The 24036-nt window shown below is 39.9% G+C and overlaps 1 protein-coding gene across 3 annotated transcripts in view; it reads left to right on the forward strand.

Moving 5' to 3' along the window:
• Window positions 1-24036, forward strand: part of adam12b (ADAM metallopeptidase domain 12b) — a 103571-nt gene that overhangs the window by 16468 nt on the left and 63067 nt on the right. For 2 of the 3 annotated variants that reach the window (XM_061744941.1, XM_061744942.1), the window contains exons 2-3: window positions 5498-5619; window positions 10737-10810. In XM_061744941.1, coding sequence (XP_061600925.1) covers window positions 5498-5619; window positions 10737-10810 — 196 coding nt within the window. Of the gene's footprint in view, window positions 1-5497; window positions 5620-10736; window positions 10811-24036 lie in introns of those variants that run through there. The other variant, XM_061744943.1, reaches the window with a different exon arrangement.

Here is a 24036-nt window from a genome sequence, read left to right on the forward strand (position 1 = left end):
AAGCTCCTTAGTTTGATTTAAAAACACTGAAGCAACTTTAAATTAGATTGTTTTTGTGTGAGATAGAACATCAAACGTAGAGTATCTGAAACAGAAGCAAGAAAACGGTTCAAGTCATTCCTGACTCACCACATTTCTTGCACATAACAAGAAATTATAGCTTAGTTTTCTTTGATTTAGTGAAACTACACCCTTACCCCCCCCATTGTGATGGTTGGTTGTTTACATCTCTTAAATATCTCCAAAGTTCAGAAGGATTCTGGGTATCTTGCCAACACAAGCTATTGAATGTCAAAATGCCACATTTAATTAATAGAAATGTTTAACATTTTGTAAAATACATTTAGTCACTGACCTTTCCTGGGTGCCCCCCCCACCCTCCCACCTCTTGCTTCATGACAGCTGGCTACAGCCCCACTGTGACCCTGAACAAGTGTTTGTCATGTTTGTTTTTTACTGAACTTGTGGTTTTGTAAAAAGATAACGAAATGTGCCTTCTAGTCTCGAAGTGCAGAGAGGAGCGCAGTTTGCATTTACAGGGTAAATACCAAAATATGAAAAAAAGCTGGAAAGTCACTCTTTGAGGAGCACTTTTGGGATGATAACAGACGTCCTCCTATATTGATTTGTCAGTATTACTTCAGTTTTTCTTTACGCTGCAGATTTTAGCACATCCTGTTTTATATTTTACCTGTAAAAAAACACCTAAAGTAAATAAGATACCAGACTTTAACATCACGTACTGAACATCGCCATCATAGTTTACAAACGGTTTGTTTTTAAGATCCGAAACTGAATTTGAACGTGGATGAAATGTCAAAACATAGGTTAAATAGCAATAAGAAGAAGTGAAATATAAAAGTGTGGTCAGAAATAATGGAACATTTTACACTGGATTGTAACAAACTCTTGTAAAAGATAATGGCCACAGTTTCCTCTGACATGAAAATTGAGATTTATTTCTGATCCGTTGTAGCTGAACAGCTCTTGACATCTCTGTTCCTTTTCCTGAAAACACCTGTCACATCCATGCAGGGGTTTTAGTTCGGTTTGATACTTTTGTCCCTGCGCAATCAATATGGGTGATCAATAGTTTAGGGACTCTATGAAGTACTCCTGGGTTTGAACAAGACTTTCATCAAATGTAATTGCAACAGCTGTCACCTTTGAGGCAATGTTCCTGCCAGTGCTTTGAAAAACAAACCTAAAGTAAAAAAACCTTAACTTTTAAAGCCCTCTTGCCTTTGCTGTCATGTAGCATCGGTGTTACCTTCATGTTGCTTTTCTTTCCTGAAAGAAGCTTTTCAGGGAGTCGCTGCTGTCTGGCATTCGTTCCTTTGAGGACATTCACGTACGCATCACAGGGGTGCTGTTTATTCCACATTAAATCATCATCCAGTGTTTCCTGGACGAGGGCCGCCCTGGTTTATTAACAGCCACCCTCATATATTTGACAACCCAATCACTTTAGTGTTTTTTCTTTATTACTGCCCCAAAATATTAAATTCTTTTTATATTGCAGAGCTGAAATGGATCTCACCTATTCAGCCCACATTACATCAGCCGATCCCTTTTTAATGCACGCTGATTCACTACATGATCATGCATGGAGAAAGGAGCGCTGGATTACGCTCTTGCCACCTGAGAGCTTTGGTTGCAACACTTTTTTCCTTCGTTTTCAAGAATTGTGGAAAACTCATGCACCATTCTCCCTCTGCTTGTATATTTTCTCCCATTAAATATTAGGCCCTTTTTTCACGAGTTAACATCATTTCCTGATGTATTTATGACGTGTCCGTCAAAGTACAGCTGAGACAGAGAACGACAGCACTTCTTATTAAACATATTTATAGTTCTGCTACTCAGTTTGTAGTTTCAGTGAGCCTCTCTGCTCCTCCCTATCACCGCAGGATTGTAAGACCATGAAAATGTTGTGAGATTTTGTCATGCAGCTGTGCACAGTATACTGTACATCCAGAATATAGCACATGTTGCATGAGGTGAAGTTTGGTAGAGATAGACACGGGAAGCTGGATGGTTTGCCTTCCATCTGGGTGTGTGATGTCGCAGAACGCTAGAAACTTGAACTCTTACTATATAAACACGATTCCCTGCTGAAATGCAACAAGACCCGAACACTCTGATGCCATTCGGACAACGTCATTCAGCTCTTGTTTGAAAACGGATTGCTAAAATAACCCAACAAAGATTACTTTTTTTTATTACAGCCATCAGAAAATATTAAGCTCCAAAACAGATCTGGTTTTTGAAGGTATTTAAAGACAACATTGAGAGAAAATAATGTTGTTTTGATGTTTTTGGCTGCCAAGCTGAACTTCAAAATGTGTGTCGCCGGCCGCTGATTCTCCCTTGTGTCCAATACAGTATAACAACTGTGGTTGGCTTGGCAACCATGATACTCCCCAGAAACCATAGGGGATTAACCCAATTTTAGTCTGAATTAAAAACATTCCCAAAAAGGATGAATCCCACAAGGACGGTCATGAATGTTAGGCTTCTTCACTGTTTGAAGGGAACATTTCTATCCGGGCAGCGGTGACAGATGCTGTTAACTCAGCTGTATCTTGCACACTGAAGACTTGACAACTCCACATATTCTTCTCATTAATTCACATATTAAAGGGGTCCGCATGCTTCAAACAAACTACTTGCTGGAACATCAAACAGCATCTGAAGCCAGAGAATCAAGGAGATGGTGTCCAACATCGAACGGGCTCGCTTACCTCATCCTTAACTAGCCAGGTGTGTGAGGGAATAAAGAGCGGGCTGGAATCAAACTTTACTCTCAAACTCTCCTTTTTAAGACTTCATTCAGTGCTGCGTTCTTTCTTTGTTGTTCATTCTTGGATATAAGATGAGCATCCTTAGGGAGAAAATGGAGTGCTAGTATCCCTGTTTGTGTATTGTAGGACTTAACGCTGCTTTCTGTGGCTGCGGGCCTTTCAGAACGACTGCTGTGTGAACTCCTGTGTCCTCAGATGTGGTCTGAACACATATTCCAACTAGTGTTCTCCTACCACATCCCGCCTTTTAGTCTCCTGCCTGAAATGGTACTGTATAATGAGCGCAGACTTCTTGAGTATCTGAGAAATTTAAATGAATTGCGAGGTGGACGGCGCAGCGTCTGCCTCACTTTCCTTTTATCGCTCTTTTTATAACAGAGTTTTAACCACAGCCTGCGGTCTCTCCGTCATGCTGCTCCGTCTGTCTAACGCCGTATTCATGTACCGCTAAAACTAACAAACTACCGTCGGGACATGCTCAAATATCCCATTAAAATGTAGGAGGTCTCTTTTATGTTCTTGTTAGCTTATTATACACTGTGGATAAAGGGGAGAAAAAAAAAACAGAAAGCATGCTTGATGTCAGAAAATGCAGTTGTGATGGCACTGAATTTTGTCATCAAAAAGCAGAAGCGTCATACTTTAGAGGGACAAACTGCTTTTACCGATTTAGACCTTATGCAGTATGAGTCCTTCAAGCTATTGAGCCCTGATCCGATTCTCACATCGTATCATCATTCTGAAGAGACACAGAGAGATACATGTAAATTGAGAATTTGATTTCACATTTCCAGTTTTCCAATTCCTTTGCTAGTTCTTTTGTCTGAAAAAAAGAACCAGCAAACTAATATCAAGTAGGGCTGTTCGATTTTGCCCAAAAATAAAATCTCGATTTTTTTCTCTCAAAATCCGATTTTCGATTACGATTACGATTATTTTGTGAATTGACAAAAGGCAAAGAAATGATTTCAAATATGCTGTTTTTTTATTGAACATTTACCCCATTGGGCTTTAAGTGCAAACTTTGCTCTTATGAAACCAAAAATGAATGAATAAAGTGCAAAACTCTGTAAAATAAGTTGAAAAAAATGTTTATCTCTGAAAAAAAAAATCAGCAAATCAGCACTTGCAAACATACAGTAAGTTATATTTCCAATTAAATAAAACAAGACATTTTCTAATTAAACTAAACTGGGTCTTTGCATGCTAAATAATAATGCAACCCATGAAGGAGGTAGAGGTGTGTAATGTCAGTCATTACATTTGCTATTCACATTTGCAAGTTTTTTGCAAGGAACACGAGCCGGTCTAGCGCATCTGGCTTGAGGCCCCCTCCTACACTAAAGAGCCTCTCCGATGGGGCACTTGTCGCAGGTATTGAGAGGTATTTCCATCAATCATTAATATGTGTGCAGACAAAGTAAAAAAAAAAAAAGTGAAAAATCAATTTATGATTTTCACGTTTTAACATCGTTCTAATTACATAATCGCGATTACGATTTAAAATCGATTAATCGAACAGCCCTAATATCAATTAATCTAGCATGCATGTTTTTGGAGGAAGCCGGAGTACCCGAGGGGAACCCACACACGGGGAGAACATGCAAACTCCACCCAGAAAGTCTCCCGTCAGAACCTTCTCCCTGTGAGGCAACAGTGCTAACCACTAAGCCGCCCTGCTTATTTTCCAACCCCCAAGTTTAAATGGCTTTTTAAAACAAAGTATTGGGCCTGTATAATTTGAAATGAAGACACCTCCAGGCAGACGGGGGACTGTGGACAAAATACGTAGGACTGTAAAACCTGAACCCCACCCGGTAGACCTCCCCTTCAGTGCTCTTCTCTCCCTCTGCAATCCATCTTTGCCGCACCTCTTCTGCTTCGTAACATTTATTGGGTTTCACAGGAAACCTGCTGGGTGTGCTACAGTACAGACATGCTCAGTTAGTCTGCAGGAGCATCACGGACAGTCGCAGCCATTTGAATTTAAAGCCAATTTGAGAAAAAAAACTGTGATTTTAACCTTGATTCCCATATTCTCCTCCAAGCTCCAATTCTGTTCCGGGTGCCTCATCCAATTTTACACCATATTTATAGCACGCCTAACCGTTTCCTCACAAACGAGCAGTATTTTGAGCATTAATTAGTCAGCCTCTGACATGGCTAATTGAATTAAGTTTAAAAGTTCAGAGGAAGTGCAAAAGTGCAACTGAGAGGAAGGGGACATGGGGCGAAACACCGGTCCTCTGACTCACTGAATAAAGTGCAAAAGTGGCAAAATAGAAACCAATGTAAGAGGTGGGAAGCACATTTTCATCCTGCTACTTTTTTTTCCCATCTTTTTTTAATCGGTGTGTCTGTCTGGATTCATGGGAGAGGCCGAGTTATTCATGGACTGTGTGAGAGCATCTATTATTGATGCCGTGTCTGTGGTACAGGTCCTTTGGGGCTCCACATCTACTCACAGGAACCACGGTGAGCCTTCACTGCTTTCCCAGCAGTACTGTCCATGAAATAACTTTTAATGATCCAGTTCCTTGTGTCTTGTGGCACTCAGTGCATCCTTCAGTGATTGAAGATATCGCAGAGAATTTCAAGTCCTTACAGTTCCGGCTTAGGCTTTGTCTACATGCTGCTGTACAGTTTGATCCTAAACGTTGTCATTCATGTTTATCTTGTGATCTTTCCCGCAGGAAGTAGTCCGGATAAGACAGAGCTGCCCGGGGACGTAACCCATCCACAACGCTATGAGACAACCGTACCTCTGCTAGTGAAGGGCGACGACCGCAGACCTTTCAGCCAGCTCCCGTCTGCGGTAAATACTCAGAGCATTTAGCAGGACTAACTTATTAGTAATAAGTTGGCTCAGATGGGGGACTAAGCTCATACCAACGTACTTCCAAGCGCTCAGCCTCGCACAGATGTCTGGCTTTTTGTCTGACACAACCACACTGTGTGATTCCCTCCCCTGTTGCCTGCTTTCCTGCTTGCTTGGTTCCTTCAGAAAGTCCCCTCTTTTTTCGCTGTGTTTATCCTCTTTGTTTTGCTCCCTGTTGTGGGTTTTCTCCTCCCTCACACCCTCTCTTCTGTCCCGTTTTGTTTGTTGAATATGCGCTCGCCCTGCAGGCAATACATACTCTGAAATTATTTCCAGAAAACAAAAGCCTTTCAACAGACAAAAGTCAGTAGCAAGCTAACCCAAGGCTTGGAGAAAGATTGTTAGAGCTTAAAGCCACTTTTTAACATCTTACACTTTGCTGTAATTTCTTTGCTCTATCGCAATGTAAGCAAGACTAAAGGATGCACACATACAGTCTGACTTCTTCAGATTTGACTGATCTTGTATTAAGAAAAGGCCTCTCTTGCCTCAGCTTAAAATATAGAAATGAAAGAAATCTTGCATCCTCCCTACAATCTTGAGAAACTTTTCCAGAGGAGGGAAGTGCGTAGGTGTTGAGAACTCCCCGAGCAATTGATTTTCCTGGTGCAGGGAAGTCGCCGTCTGAGAGAGCTGTTTGTTTTCAGCCTCATGCTCCTCTCTTAAAGTCAATCGGAAGGGTAGTGATGTTAATCACGTAAAAATCACAAACATGTCACGTAGCCAAGTAGGAAATGAAACTTTGAACTTTGGAGATTTAATTATGCGCTTATTTTCCACTACATTAAATATGTGTTCCCATCGGTTAATGCTGACATAAGGCATTTTCGCTGAAGGGATACATAAGTTTCACATTAGGTAATCTACAAATTGACCTTACAGAATTAATCTGACCACCAGGGCAGTGGGTTACGGTCTTAATGGGGATTGCTGGAAACCTCCCTGGATAACTAATTTATGCTGTAAAGCTGCTTCTTGTGGCAAGAGGTTATCAAAGAGTTGTAGAGTATTCTCTGACATGAGCCACACACACACTTGTAGGTATGCCTTCACATAAATACAGACACAGTGACTCTCAGGAAGAGCCGTACACGGTTCAAAAGCTTGACAGCAGATGTCATTTAAGATATCAACTGCTGATACATGTATTGACCATTTATGTATACAAATGTGACACAAGTGCTGTTCTTTGGTCTGTTGAAAGCTCAGATCTCAAGTCCGTGTACACACACGCAGGAGGCAGTAACAGAAATAGAGGTGGCAGAGTTGAAGATGTTCAGATTTGCTTTGGGATTAAAGATTAAAAATGATAAGATCAGACAAACAGCCAGGGTAAGAAAGGCTAGATGGTTTGGACAAGTAAAGAGGAGTGATAGTGATCACAATGGTAGAAGAAGTACCCTGACGATGCAGCTGCCAGGCAGGAATAGGAGGGAGGACCCCAGAGATGAGATTTCTGGATGTGGTTAAAGAGGATATGGAGCTGGTTGCTGTGACAGAGGATGATGCAGAAGACAGGGTAAGAAAGAAGCAGGTGACCCGCGGTGGTGATCCCTTAAAAGGAAAGGCTGAAAGAAGATGAAGATGAATATTATATCCATCCATCCATCTATTCTGTGTAACTGCAGAAAACCTACAGGGTTTCTCTCACTGGAGAGAGAAAAAAAGCTACTGACTGTACCTTGTACACATTTTGAGATGATTGGATATTTCTTTAATTATCTTCAAGTCAGTTGTCTGGCTGAACTTGCTGGCGTGTCCCACCCAAGTTGGCAGGTGTTATTGTCCCTCTGTAAATTATTTTCCAGACAGTGAAACGGTTGATTTCCATTATTTTCAGACCCCATTCCTGTTTGTTTCTACAGCTGTCTCCCTGTGTACTCACCATGGTGATGCAACAATCAAGCAAAAAAATAAAGGAAATGTCTGAGTCTTAAATAAGGCGAACTCCGCTGGATGCTGTGTAACGTTTCAATCATTTGTAACCTGAATCTAATTCTAGACATGTAAATACTAATGAATACGAGGGGTGGAAACATTTTTCTCATAATAATAATTGCAGATAAAAAAACCAATCTGCTGTTTTTTATCATTGAGTTCTCAGTATCGTTAAAATGAAGCTCAAATAGTACTTTTTGTTTTAAATGTTTTTAAAAATGATAAAGAATAAGATTTCAGAATGACAGTTAACACACTGAGCACATCACTGTCACTTTCTAGCGTCCTGCAGCCATAAATCAGTAACTTCCTGTTGTCATCACTGTTTTTCCAGCACTGAAGTACAGTTATTTTTTTTAAAGATTTTTTTGTGGCTCTAGTAGCCCTTTAGTGAAGTTTCAGACAGGAAGGGGGTAGAGAGAGAGAATGGGGATGACATGCTGCATATTAGCCGCTTGCTCAACCCACTGTGCCACCGAGTGGCCCGAGGTACAGTTTCTTTACAAAAAAAACTTAATGCATGCACCGTATTTTTTTGGTCTGAAATAATTGCAACTTCAATGAATCGGTCTTAACAGAAAACTGCAATTTGGAAGCTGCTGAAACTGGTGATTTAAACTGTTGTTACTATAGTAACAGCATCTGCCGTTTCACACTATAGCAAAAGCTCGTGGAGCAGCTACTTTATCAGAAATTACAGAGCAGCAAGTGCTGCATCTGTTAACTGTGGCCCTCCAATTACAGTGTTTTAATAAAAGAACTGAGAGGCTTTTTCTTGCACATCATTGCACACAACACAAATGGTTCTCCACACGACAGCAGGGTGCTGTCAGACTGGTCGCCTTGCAGAGGAGATGCAGGGTGCCATCTGACATTCACCTAACAGCTCTCTGCAGCTGGTCTTTCCTCTTCTGTTATTTCCTGGCTTTATTTAATTCTGCCAGCAGCAGCAATGACAAAAACATTTTCTTTCCCAGAGCATCGCCACAATAAAAGGCAACAGAGGGCATAAACAAGAAACACTAGTGCTGTTACTGATGAGATCATGTGAATCAGTAATTACCTATAGTTAGACTCAAAGTTTAAATACTCAAATAAAATGTTTTGATTCATTTTATTTGACCACTAGGTTTCTCCTGGCTGTGTCTAACAATAGCCCCCGTCAGGCATCCGCTGCTTTACATTAATGTGGTGTTTGTCATGTGATCAGCCTGTCAGGGTCAGAGGAATCCGGCAGTTGGCTTCATTAAATGATTGAATAAAACATCACCGTCTCGATGTTCCTGCGCCATGGTTTTACTTATGATTAGCTGCTGCACCAAGTGATTCTTTCTGAACATCCGAGCCAAATAAACAAAATAAAACTGTGCATAAAACAAATGGCAGCTCCCCATCTGATTTAACAGTTAATCAGTATTTTCAACTTCCCCCATTAGTCACTGTTTGGAATGATGCAATGCAAAGAGCCTTTTAGCTTAATGTGGGGTTTTGTGGCCGAAACGTGTAACTCTGTAGACTTACAAATAGATGTAGAGTTGAGTGTTTTTACGTGACGTAAGGGTTTTTTTCTCCCTCAAATGGATTAGAACTGCACCAATAAGAGACTAAAGTCTCACAAATAAACACTGAGGTTCAATGAGGCTAAACATGTGGAATGTGATACTTTACACTTTTTGTATCCATCATCTCTATATTGTATCCATCATTCTTGGCATGCCAATATTATTGACTTGTTGATGTGAGAAAGCTCAGACTCTGACTAAAAAAGTACAGTTTGCACCAATAGCTTTTGAACAGTGGCATAGTTCGTATGATTTTGCCTTTAGATACCATTGCAATTGATTTGAATTAAAATTTGATTAAAACAATTAGGACGTAATCAAAGCATAGACTTCCAGTTTTAATTTAAGAGATTTCATAAAAGATATTACATTTACTAATTAAGAAATTATAATCAAATTTAAGCAAAGTGCTTCCATTTTCCATTTTTTATTTTTTGACTGGCAGACCGGCAGAAAAGATTTACCATTTACCGGTTGTGGCCCATCTTATTATCACTTACTTACCCAATATAATCAGGTACTGAGTTGGTATTTGGCAGACTGGAGCTACAATATGAAGTCCAAGAAGAAGATCTCAGTGTAAGTGAAGGAGCCCGTCACCAGGATGAACAAAAAAGCAAAAAGAACAAAGTACTGGTGAACTCTGCCAAAAGGCCCAGAAAACCTTGGAAGACAACTAAAGTCCCTTCCTTGATTAAGCTAAACTCTTTCACAACTTCAACAGAAGGCACGAGACCTCTGGGGGATGTAGGTGTATCATAGCCAAAATCTACAATAAGAGACACCTTCATAAACGTTTTCTTCTTTTCTGAATGAAAACTCCCATGTCCTAGAATTAAATTCATTGAACATATGAAATCAAGTACACTAACATGAAGAGAAAAGTATGGAGAAAAGAAGGAATAGCTAATGATCCAAAACATGTCACATCATAAGTCAAACACGGTGGAGGAAGTGTTATGGTATGGGTATGGATGGCTGTCAATCAAGTGGGATCACTGGTGTTTGGTGATGATCTAAGCAAGATTAATTCTAAGGTGTATTAAGCTGCACTTGCTGCCCTTATTTTTGTTCAAAACAAAATGATGAACACTTTGTCATCATCCAACTACTTCTGGACACTGTAACTGTAGTAACAAATTCAACATTGACATTCCCAACACAGTGTGATGTCACTTGTGTCATTTCAAGAAAACATTCTAAAAGAAGTTTCTATTCTTCAGGGTCATCTTTATATTTATTTGTTGATCTACAGATACGTCTATACACAGAGAATTCACGGCATATGATTTAGTGAAATCCTTAAATTATAACTGTGACAGCAGCATAGACTGTTCCGGCGTACCCTCCCCCCTGTGTCACGCACTGGTTTGGGAAACGTAGGATGTGGAAGCTTTCTTCCTGTTTCCGTTGCACTATTGTGCTTTGCCACGTCCTTCCGTGCACCGCATGCATACAGAGGAAGGTTAAACATCATTCAAATGCTGATCCATGGGCAGGATGGAGGAAATCAGGGCACCAACTCACCACCCCTGGTATCATTTTGCGTTACAGATTTACCCTGCGTCACTGCAGCTGGAGGTCCTTGCGGAAGGTGAACGCCTGCTCCTGGTGCTGGAAAAGAACGAGTGAGTTTTCCTCCAATTCATTTTCATCCTCTCTTCATATTCATCAGAGGGCACTGAGAAGGAGAAGACCAGATATTTATTATGAAATCGCAACACAGACCTCCGTTCCCGACGAGGCCCGGTGTTAGTTATACATGCAAGAGAAGGATGAGCTAGATGGGTCTGGGCTGTGATATAGTATATTCAAAGAGGGAGACATAATATACCCCCTTGTGATTGGACTCTTTAATGGTTCATTCTCTCTGAAGGGCCGAGAGATGAAAGCTGATGAAGAATAAGGCTTGAGACAGTTCTGAGGACTTCTTTGCTTTCTCTCTCCTCTCATTATTTCTCTCCTTTCCGTGCCGTGGAAAGTAACACAGTGAACTCAGGGTGGAGGGGCGGGGATCATGTGGAGTTCACAAATATTTACACACAACTGCATTATCCTGCACAAACTGTGTCATGCAGAGGCTCCAAACATTGCTGTGAGAGGTCGGGATAATCCAGCTCGCATGTTTGTGGAAGATGTACAGTCTCATCAGTGACTTGGGTCTTGGGTCTGCCGTGAGGGGGAAGACGATATTTTCCCATGTCGCTTTGGGATGCAGAAAATTGATGGATGGATTGAGGCCACATGGTCAGGCTACGGTTGTGGCACAAGTTTTACAGACAACAAAATTAAACTCATACAAATCAAAGATGACTGGAGATAGCATTAGGAGGCTGTGTGTGAGGACAGATTAGTTATTTTGAACTTCTTCCCTGTCTTCTATCCCATTACACATAACTGGAGATGCTCTGCCAACACTAGCTGCCAGCACATACTTGCTTAAAACTCAGACTTTTTCCTACAAAGAAGAAAAAAAAAACACTGCAGAGGCTAATCCTTCCACCCCGTGTTCTCCGTCTGACCCGGTTTGACCGTCGCATCAGCTGGGAGTCATCCGTCATGGACTGTCACCGGCTCTGGAGCATTCTGCCGTTCCCATCCGGGCGCTTTGCTTGTCAGGCAAGAATTGTCCTCTGATACCACCTCGGCCGTTCAACAGACACACACAGGGAGGTCTCTGACCTCTGTTCAGCAGCATCCGTTTAGAAGGGAAAAAAGTAGTAAAAATATAAAAAAAGAAGGCTCATGACAGAAACATTCAAAAAAGCATCCAGATCCTTGACGTCTCCTCCGTAAATTACAGTAATGAGTAACATTTGGCAATATGTTTGTTTTCTGACATTTCTCCGGCTGTGGACGGGGGAAGCAGGTATTCAGGTGATTGTCTGTCATCCAAATCATGAGTTTCCATTTAAACATCAGTAAAATCATGTTGAAGCGCCTTCAACTTTCTGTTTTCTACGTTATTCCAAAAAGGAGGCTAACGTTCAAATCTCCGTCACATCGTTAGATAGTAGCAGCATGTACCTTTTTATTGAAAAGTATCTACGGAGAACATCTGCGGAAAGACAACACCAGTGTAGATATTTCACCGTATGGAGAAGCACCATGTTTTGATATATGATATGATGATATGATTGATATGATCAGCATATCAGAACAAAGATTTAGATTTTAGATTTATTTATTTGCACAGTTAAAAATTACACAAATAAAAGTAAAGGCTTTACAAATTAAAGTGCAGGAAGAGGCGAAAACTCAAAGAGCTTATCAGGTGCCTCCACCTATAGTTAACATAAAATGTAATATCATACTTATTACATACATACCATAAGTCAGGCACGGCAGTGGAGATGTAATGATCTGGGCTTGTCTTTAAAGCTGGACTGAAAACGGTTCATACAATAAGACAATGTTCCCAAACTCTTACAAATATACTACAGTGTTAAAATGACCCAGAGTCCGGACCTCAGTCTGATTGAAATTCTGTTCAGAGACTTTATAGAACTGTGTTTGAACGAATGCCTGCAAACTTCACTGAAGTGAAGCAGCACTGTAAGCAACAATGAGCCTGATTTATCCACCCCGATGTGAGACACTGATAAAGTCACACAAAAATGATTACCTCAGGTTACTGCTACTAAAGTGGTTCTCCAACCTCTTCCTTTTCCACACTCCGACCGTGCATAGGCGCAGGTTTTTTGTCAAATAAACAATGAAATTGTGTTATAAAATGTGTTGCTGTTCATTTAAAATTGCATCTCTCTTTTTTTATTGTTAATGACCAGATGCACAAAACATCAGAGTCGGTTTTTTTTGACTGTACCTGAATGTGCAGCGGCTGCGTTGCGCTGTGTTTTGCTTAAATCTGCTGAGCTCATGCACTTTGCTCATTTGGCGCCGCTGCGGCGCACACCTGCTGCAAGGCCAGAGTGAAATGATCTCGGTCTCCACCAACATAAACACGCCACCAGAGTCAATTAATAAACTGCTGTCTGCGAGCACCTTGGCTCTGCAAACAGGCAAACTTGGCTGCAGGAAGAGAAGTACAGATCTACCGAGAAAATTAATCAGCGGGGGGTCTATTGTGTGTGTTTGTGTTTGTTTGTGTGTGTACTTCCCGTCTGAGTGTGAAGCCAGTCTCTTTTTGTAAATCTACGTTTGTAACACATAAAGTTAAACTGAAATATTAGTTGATCTCACTCTGCAGTAAAAGCTGTATTTTGTGTTCCTCTTGTGTCAAACTGTATCTGTAAAAGTTTATGTAAGCAAAATCCCTTTGCATCCCCTACAAGATATCAATATATTGACCCTGTTCACAGCTATCACAAGATAAGCCCTGCAAAGGTAGTTCAGAATAAATGTGTGTATTTTCGCTCTATAGTAGCTCTGACTAAGGCTTTTTCCAACCCCTAAACCAAGGCAGGACATCAGTAAGAGACTCAGATCAACTCCTGCTTTACGCCATAATTATTGACAGTCTTTCCATGCACCTCTTTCTTCCGATTTAATGGTTTAACACATATGGGAATATTTTGCCCATTTTCATAAAAGCAATGAAAATAGCCTTGTCATATTTAATGTTATGGGCCTGACATATGTTACGATGCAAACGGAGCTGGACTGACATGTGGACTTCTGCAAGCGGCTGCAGCTTTTGAAGTGCAGCGATGATCAATGGCAGAACCGGCCCGCCGCTAATGATTAATGATGGTCTTATGGGACAATCCGCATTAGTCTTGATTAAAGACTTCAATAACATCGTCTGGGCGGTGAAGAAGTTTGTGTGTCAGTGTTTGAGAAAAAAAGAGAAAGATGTGGCAAAGATATACAGCTGGACCCGTTTAGTGGAGTGTGGTATATTTAGTTTCACTCTCTGCTTTTGAAGGCCAAGTATCGCTTGAAATCACTCTGAACCAGAAGAATCATTTAAGTTATGTAGTAGGTACATTATTGAACTAGTCAACTGTGTGTTTTTTGTAACTTATTAGTAAGGAAAGGTAAATGAGTGCTTACCCACTAGGAAGTTTTTGGTAGGACTAAATCGTTAATAAAGCATCAGTTTTTAATTTTAACAAAAAAAGGGATTGATGTTTTTCAGTGGCAGGGAGACAGTGCTTTTAAATAATGTCATGCATGCTCGCAGATTATTTTGGTCTACTGATCTTCAATAAGTCTGCCTATGTGATTATACGATAGCAACTTCTGAACTTCTGTATTACAACAATATTGGCACCAGGAAATGACAAGCTGAGCATTGTGTGGTTTTCAGAGAATGATACTCTGCCATTTCACACAAACATATGAAGTGAAAAGTCCAGTGAGATGCAGTCGATGCGTTTGTGAAGTCAGTATATTAAAAACATCTAAAGACACATTGATCTCAGCGGATCTTGGTGTCTGAGCTGGTTTTTCTTGTTCACGTCTTTCATATAAGTTATGACCTGAATGTCTGATTTGAATCTGCACAGTCTACAGTCTCAGAAAGGTGAAGCCGGACACTGGAAGAATCTGTCTGGACCACTCGCGGGGTGGATCTTATATCAAATTTGGGAAGAAACAATGCAATTAGAAAGTAATAAAAGCTGTGAAGAGGATTTATGTAGAGAGCTGGATGGAGAAAGTGGAAAACCCGAGGAGGAGGTTAGCTGGTATGTGTTTTGCTTCTGGTATAGATGACAGACCTGGCATGTTCTATTCATTATTGTAATTGCAAGAAATATGGTTCATTAAGCCTCCTTGATTTACATGAAGAAATTAAAAGACAGCAAGTAAGTTTATGTGGAGGATCTGCAGTGCGTGTTATTCTCTTTTTTTTTTAGACGGCTGCTTTAAAAGAATTGTAGCACAAATGGCTACGTTTTACCATTAAACCTATTATACCAGCAGATTTTAACTTTTCATGCATTTCTCTCTCTTTTTGCACATTCTTCAACCTAGCTAGCGTCACCCACTGGCTGCAGTCCCGGCCCCACGGCGACCTGACCACCTTAAGCCGTTTCCAATTGTCATGTCAAAAGGCCAATTATTAGCTGCTTTGTCTTCAGCTCTGAAAGGTTTATTAGTGAGTTTATCTGGTGTCTCAGCTGAGTACAAGCATCAGCTAACAATGTTAGGCAATGGTAAAGTCAAGTCATAGGCTCATATTATGCTTTATTGTGTTAAGTTTCTAATATTATTGAAAGCTGACATGCAAATGCATGTCTTCCTCTTCTTGAGCGTCACGAGAATCACTCATGGTTCAAGTATGAATGGTGAATTAACACACTGATAAAACTGGCCATTTCATAGCAGAAAGCAGTGAGGTATACTGTGTTTAATGGTTATTTTGATTCACTTTAGTCCTGTTGAAGTTTTTTTTAGCTGAACCGCCCCTTTCTTCCTGCATCAAAATGAATAAAATGTGTTCACTAACTCTTCACACTTGACCATGCACTTCCAAGTGAGAACATTTCCTTTCATTCTCCTGCAGCAGGAAATAAAGGAGGAAAGAGCCTTTTTGAAGCCCACGGCCACATTGAAAAATCATTATGATTATGACAAAAAAAGAAAAAAAAATCTCCATAGCAACAGCCTCTGTGGAAAATAAGATGCCCGGTTTCAGTAATAAAGCCTGCAATGTCAACATGTTTCTATGTGTTGTGAGAGGAGAACTTTATTAACAAGCTTGTTCACTGATTAATCTTCAGCTGTAATGAGAATGACACAAGGCTGCTGCTTCTCTGATTTGAGTTTTCAGGAGTACATGCTAAGTGGAATTATCTGTGGCCCTGTCTTGTAGCTCTTTCTGAGTGAATAAATGACTGCTTGTTTGGTTTTTAACTTTAATTCTTAAACGGGTTTCTGTTTTCTTCATAAACCTGTTCTGGCCAGAGAAGCTGGGGGAGCATAAACCTACACCTCTAAAAAAAAATGATGGTAGATGGATTTGTAGAAGCAGCAAACTTTTCAAGCAACAATTTGACAGTCCTCTACTTTTTTCTGCCTCTCACCAACACGTCCATCACACCTACTTCCCTTTCTTCTCAAATATCTGTTATCAAGTTGTTGAGACACCTTCTCCAGGTCACTCTTCTTTTCTATGTCTTCAGCTTTTGTCACCACTCTCTTCTGCTGCGTTTCCTTTCCTATAACATATTCTTCCTTACACCTACGCTCCCTCCTCATAAATGCTTGTGTTTTCACTCGGCAGCTCCTTTGTCACCACCCCATCTTAAACCCTGTGAAAGCTACCCGGGGGGATGTTGGACCTCCACGTGCTTTTTGGTGCCAACACCTGTGTATATGGACTTTGGTGCCAAGTGTCTCTATCACTTGGATGCCAGGATATTTTTACTTATTTTTTTGCTCCTGTCACAATCAGTCCATGCATTATTGTTGCTCGCTAAGTCCCACTTTTCTACAGGAGCTTGTTTTACCTCTTTTTTCGATTCTCTGCTTCTTGTGCAGTACATGTATGCCAATTACTCTAATAACCTGATGTGCTATAGTATAGCTAAAGCAATTTAAAAAAATCCAGATTGTTATATTATTTTGCACATTTAGTATAAATAAAGACAAGAATACTACTTAGATTGCCAATAGTAGAAGGAGATGGTTACATGTCTCTGCACATTCATGTGTTTGTGTTTGACAACAGTGTGTGCTTTTATTAATCCTAAAGACTTACAGTAAGTTGTGAAGTGAATTTAGATCTTCCATTTTCTCCGGGAATTAGAACTAGCATGTTGTAAATCTGTTAGGTGCCCTGGAAAGAGCCTGATCTGGGGAGGTTTGGTTAAAGGACACAAGCCTTTCGAGACTCCCAAACTTTACTGCTGCTGTTGATTCTCACGGGGATTCTCTCCTTTGTTTTGCATTGCTAACGTTGAACACAGTGAATATAACTGTACCCTGCAGCCAAATAAGAAACGAAAAGTTGTAGATCCTCAGGGGCCGGGGGCTGCCTCCGAGCAAGCTAATTTCCATTGACTGCCTTGTTAAAATGTCCAGCTTTGCAGCAGAGATGTTACATCCAAGACAGCTGTATGGGGGGTGATTTTGTTTTTCTTCATCAGGTAAATTATAAAACAATAAATTTATATACAATAATTAGTGTGCTCTTTTGATTGATGGTCAGCCTAACCAATGCCTAGCTGTCACCGCTTTAGCTATTTAGCCCATTGCACTGTCGTAGCCTCTGAGCCGTGAATAAAACACAGCGTAGTCATTCATATGTTGAACAGAATATGTTTTATTGCGCTCATTTTACTAACAGAAGACTGGCTGTGGGTTGGCTTATCACCTTGTGCTAACCGTGCCTCAGCTAAAAGTAAGGGTCATTTGTGATGTCAGCGCTGAAAGCTCTGCACCTGCCTTGCATCGGCAGGAGGAGCCGGAGCTGCTGAGACCTGGAGTCAATCAGAACAACGGGTGTCAGGCCACGAGTGTCAGGCCAGGCAACACTGGGCCCAAGGGGAGCTATCCTAGTCCCGTTCACAGCTTTGGCAGCACTTATTTCAGATATTTGAGTAGCAACACTTGAAATGAAGGTGTTTGGACAGGTTTGATCAGAACAAAGTTAAATTGGTTTGCATAAACTAAGCTAAAATAAGGAACTATGTGAGTGGAATAAAGTTAGTGTTTTCCAGCTAGCTTCCCAGTCCTGCTCCTTCCACCCAAATGCAAATTTCAAACACACCCTCACGGAAACATTGAGTAAAAAGCAAGAACAAATATGCACTTTTTGCAAGGTACCAGTATTACCAGCATTTCTGTTTCCTAAGAAAGTGTATACTTTTGTCATTTGTGATGTTACCATGACAATTAATAACAGCCTTTCCAGAGAGACGAGTTTGAAATATAGCAGTAAGGGAAGAGAGCAAATATCACTTTCTTTATGTTCAAGCTGATGAGCAGGTGCAGGATAAAATCACTCCCAGTCGGAATAATGAGAAGAAAGTGAAGCACGATGAAATTAACAATTACACTTTGTCAGTAAATGAAGAAGCCTTTTGGATGAAGGTGGACATGTCCTGCAGAACCAAGAAAGGGGATCCAGTTGCCTTCCATTCAAACACTTTGAATTACCATGGTCAATGAGAAGTTAATCTGATTGCTCAGTAATCTGAATTGTGTATCTTTATTTTCACGACTAAGCCCAGGCAAGGAATTGAGGATAGAAGCACAGACGTGACTAAAGTAATGTTTAATAAGTAAACCGCACGCCGAGACGTATGAGATGTATCACGATAATTTCTGGCATTTATCCCAATAACGATAAAAAAATACCAATACAAAAAGTGTCATCAACGGGAATTTATCTTTCTTTCTTTCTTTCTTTCTTTCTTTCTTTCTTTCTTTCTTTCTTTCTTTCTTTCTTTCTTTCTTTCTTTCTTTCTTTCAGGCTCATTTCTTTCTTTCTTTCTTTCAGGCTCATTTCTTTCTTTCTTTCTGGCTCATTTCTTTCTTTCTTTCTTTCTTTCTTTCTTTCTTTCTTTCTTTCTTTCTTTCTTTCAGGCTCATTTCTTTCTTTCAGGCTCATTTCTTTCTTTCTTTCTTTCAGGCTCATTTCTTTCTTTCTTTTTTTCTCTCTTTCTTTCTTTCTTTCAGGCTCATTTCTTTCTTTCTTTCTGGCTCATTTCTTTCTTTCTTTCTTTCTTTCTTTCTTTCTTTCTTTCTTTCTTTCTTTCTTTCTTTCTTTCTTTCTTTCAGGCTCATTTCTTTCTTTCAGGCTCATTTCTTTCTTTCTTTCTTTCAGGCTCATTTCTTTCTTTCTTTTTTTCTCTCTTTCTTTCTTTCTTTCAGGCTCATTTCTTTCTTTCTTTCTTTCTTTCAGGCTCATTTCTCTCTTTCTTTCTTTCTTTCTTTCAGGCTCATTTCTTTCTTTCTTTCATTCTTTCTTTCTTTCAGGCTCATTTCTTTCTTTCTTTCATTCTTTCTTTCTTTCAGGCTCATTTCTTTCTTTCTTTCAGGCTCATTTCTTTCTTTATTTCAGGCTCATTTCTTTCTTTCTTTCTTTCTTTCAGGCTCATTTCTTTCTTTCTTTCTCGTTTCCTCAATTTATCGTTTTTACCGTGAGATGACAAATTCTTACCGTGGCAAATTTTTTTGACGGTATATCGTGAACGGTAAAATATCGCCCATTCCTAATAAGTAAGCATGAGACAAGGTGAAACGGATGAGAGTGATGAGGGCACAGGTGCAGTCCATGATGAGGAGAGCTGAGGAATGCTGGGAGTTGTAGTGTTAGGACCGGTGATTAGAAGGCGTGGTAGCGTGGGAGGAGCAGGCATGACAACAGGATGTGCATCTAACCTGAGACAGTTTCCCAAATCCCAAGTCTTGTGTCTTTGAATCAGACTAACAAATGTATTTCTCCTGACGACGTTGTTGCTGTAGTCACTGTTGAGCTGGAGCGCGCAGTAATCACATTTTGCTTCCTGACATATCCAATTAGTTGGCTCAAGAGGTTTGAAAATAATGCAGGTCGCCCTTGAGGAAATTTGCCCAGTCTTGAAGGACTGCATGTTGAGAAAAAAAAAGAAAAATCTAATAAAAATAAAGCAAGGGAGGGTAGTCTCGAGTTTTGCTCGAGAAGATTAGAGTGGCAGCTCTCTCGATCAGTGGGATCAGAGCCAACCTGGCTCAATGTCTCTCTCATAGTCTTAGTGTGTTTGTTTTTTTCCCTTTTTCCCCCCATTCTTTCTCTATATTGTGTTCATTTGGATATATCTGTCACAATACAACTGACTTCAAGAAAGATGTATGTGTTCCACTTGTTCCTATAATTCTATCAGTGATGAAGTACACCTTTGAATTCCGTATCAGTGAAGCACATGGCACTCTATTTGTTCCCTGCTATTTTCATTGGATTTGAAGCGGTGCAGAAGAAAGCAAGGGTGCTGCCACAGCACTTCTCCAGTACGGATTGATTGTGCTTTGTATCTCCTTTTCTTTACTGTATATGTTCCGCTTTTAACCTAATCTATACTCTACAGAGAGTGGGTTACCTGCAAAGAGAGCAAGCTTAGACAGCGGTTAGGGTCCTGTGAGCTTAAGAGATTTTCTATGATTTGCGTACTTTGCAGAAAGTAAGAGTACTTTAAAGGGGTGTAGCTCTTTAAAATTAGACTTTGATATTCTCAGCATGGCATAAGTGAAAAATAACTATTGCCATGGTGTACATATGAGGAGGAAATCTGTTTTCTGTATTGTGGTTTATGATATCCTGGAGCAGTCTTACAGATGTTGATGATGCATCAGAGCTGAATTTTACATATAATTTATCTACATCAGCTGGAAATGTACCCTGAAGAGTATGAGAGTGATAATATTACTTCGCGGAACATACGTAGATTTCCCAAGAGAAGAAAATGCCTGTGATCTGTTCAGTATCATATATTTGTAGGATGCAGGTATATGCCTGCCGTTTGTCATCAAAGTACTGTGGAAGCGGGCCAGGGAATAAGCCAAAACATGTGTACCGCAATCAATTTCCATGCACAACCTCTCCGAATCTTTAACTGTAAAAGCATGTCATAAAGGTTTTAATGAGGAATCCTTTCCAAAGTACAAATTACTGTTAGTGTGATTCACAGCCTTCTCTAAAGCTGTTGGTGCAAATAACTGGTGGGCTGTTGTTGGAGCCGTGAGAAATCAGGACTATTCTGCCCGCGACGCCACAGCTCAAGAGCTGCTTGATGGTCTTATTGGTGTTCGACTAAAATGTTTGATCCCAGTAGTAGTGCTCGCCCTGACATCCGTCCATATAGGTGGTATGAGATCCAGATTATGGGATTATAGAGAATTTTGCTGATTCCCTTCAGCTAAAGCAAAAGATTTGCTGCATTTTGAGATGAATAGAAGTAGCACGGTGAATGTACTTGCTCCAGACACACGAACCGTAAGCCCAAAATCAAGGCTCTGATTAACTTTAAAGCATTTCTTATGTCAATACCTGTAGTCCATCAAATAACTGACATCTTCTGCTCAGTACCCCGCCGCTATGATTGAAGTTACACCGCATCGGCATCGGTGACAGATTGCTCACCCTGATCCTTACTTTAAACTGATACATCAGTGCCAAGCAAAAGTTTCCATCTCCATCATATTTGTGGGGTAATGAGCTGGAGAATGACAGATTGTATGCTATTATCTTATTGGAGAATCAGTGCAGTATCCATTAAAGGGTAGAGAGAGTGTAGCGAGTGGGTTTAATGATGGTGTGAGTTTTTCAAGAGGAGGGGAAAAAAGGTCTTCATGGGTTTCTGGCACTAGAGAGATGATGGTGTGTGACATGTGCATAAATGCAGGTATATATATACACACACACACACATATATATATATATATATATATATATATATATATATATATATATATATATATATATATATATATATATATATATATATATATATATATATATATATATAAAATAAAGAGCTGTGTTCTCATACATCTTCATTTTCTTGTATACTCCTTTCTGCTCAAAGTCTGTCAACTTTGACTTTTGAAGAACAAGCGGATCTATTAAATGGATGATATGGTTGTGGCAGAGCAGAAGGTGATTCGTGGTGATAGTCATAATTTATTTCATCTCTGTATTTTTTGTCTTAAAAGACAACAGTAACAGTGGAAAACTAAACTAAAAAGGATGAAAAATGAAAGACATCTATAATGTCTTCTCTGTTCAGCTCTTAATTGCATATTTCCCCTGTAGACAAAACTATGGCTGAACAATGAGGCTACCCTAGGGAACCACCATAGATTAATTGGACAGATAGGAACTCTCTGACATTAACAGTTATGCATTTGTTTACTCTTTTTCAATGAATAATAATAGGCCACCTCCCGTGAAGATCCCCGGTCCCTCATTAGTTCCGGTGTGTAGCTTGTTATGGATGAAAAGGCAAAAAACATCTCAGTTTTATGAAAGAATTAAAAAATGCTTCCAGATATTGTTAAGAGCAGTTCTTAGTGGAGGTCTTGTTCTTACAGGAAGGACAGTAAAAAGGGACTCTTATTATGTTAAGGTAGATCATTCAAAACATACAACTAAAGGATGGTGCTCAGCTGCTGAAGGACGTCGGGTAAAGGCATCCATGCCATTTTTAAATAGATTTTCTTTTTTTAAAGATGCGGTCTATTGCTCTTTACAGTATTCCTCTATTTTTTTTTTTTTTTTTAGTAAGCTACCTTTTAAGGGGGCTGTAAATAAAAACAGATTTGGCCTCTCAAAGTGACTTTTTATGTGAATTAATATTATTATGACAACATTATGATTTGAATGCACCAAATCTTATTATAGCCTTTAAAAAATGGTTTGCCCTCAGTCCATTTCAGCTGTTGACCTTCATGTTCAAGAACACTTTTATAAAAACAGCAAGTAAATCTCATGCAAATGGACAGAGGCGTTCCAGTCACCCGATCGTGCTGAACGCTATCATTTCTCTAGAAACAATGACTCCTAATCACTATATAGCTTTAATTAATTGATTTACAACAAAAGTCCGTAGGAAATATTCTAACCAAATAGAAAGTACGAAGCCAGGAAGGATTGCTGGGAGATAGTCCATCAGATTCAGTAATTCACTTAACTCTGGGCGGAGCCAGGATGGATTCATGGGCCAGGCTGCATATTAATAAAAATATATGACTTCAGATTTTTTCAAAGGAGTTCATAACTCCTACTTTGCATAGTTTACTCTTGTCAAAAAGTGGCTGAGGATGAATTTCATATCTGGATTGATCGTAGAGTGTTTTCACCGGCTGTAGTATTGATCATGCATTTATTTAGGATTTGGCGTCCAATATCAAGGGGGTGTTGCACTAACAGCTTACAATATGAAGAGGTCATGCTTAACTGATTGTTAATGGTGCTGAGGTTGCCTTCAGGCATATTGAGTTTGTACCATCATTATTTTGGTATTCTGTGATCCATTGTTTGGATAATAAAGAGTCCATGCATTACTTCCTTGACCGCACATTTCACATCAACAGCATTCTAATGTTTACCTCTGTAAACTTGGATTATTAACCAGCAAGCCGTCTTGGGGGTGCACAAACACCTGGGGCTATTTTTGAACAAGATGAACAGGTGGATTCTGTTTGTTGCGGTGGGACATATGCAAACAGAAGTTAGAAGAAGACCGGTCTGAATGCACACACAGAGCTCCACTTTTACTCTATTCCTCATGAGCATATTTTCCCTCAAAATGATTTAACAAAGTTTTCCCTTAAAAGGGAGCAGGGGAATATGACATCATCCTCTTTGCACAGTTATGAGGAAAATATGTTTAGTGTGGGAATCATTTGATGGTGTTAAATATTCCGGACGTGAAGGCCAGCGGCTATGAAACTGTTCCTTCTTTAACGGCACCGCGGTTCCTCTGTGCTGTCAGCTGCGCTGGTTGTAGTTATGCTCAGAACTGAGGAAATGAATAAAAGTGATGAAGCTGCAATGCAAATTGCAATATTTCACACCTAGAATGAAGCGTGCTTTTATTTTAAGCATAAAAAACGTCAGGCAGTAAAAGAACAGCATGTTCCATCCTTGTTTTGCCAGTCCAGCCTTTTGTTTTCATAAAAAATGTATTATCAGTCCCGGAGACTTTCTGAGACATTACTGTGGTAAAAAAAAGAAAAAAAAAAAAGAAAAGCAGTGTCAGTAAAATGTAGTAGATAATAGAAGAAATATATTGATGCTGGAAAATAAGAGGATAGAAAAGAAAATGAATCGTCTCAGGGAGTTAAAGTACATACTGTTTGGCAGTTGGAGAAGGCATTTTCAGAGGAAAGAACCTGCAATTCAGTACTCAGCTCTTGCATAGCACACAATAATGTAATCACCTTTCATTCGGATGTTTCAGAG

The sequence above is a fragment of the Cololabis saira genome, chromosome 17, assembly GCF_033807715.1.
Source record: "Cololabis saira isolate AMF1-May2022 chromosome 17, fColSai1.1, whole genome shotgun sequence".
In the NCBI taxonomy this organism is placed as follows: domain Eukaryota; kingdom Metazoa; phylum Chordata; class Actinopteri; order Beloniformes; family Belonidae; genus Cololabis; species Cololabis saira.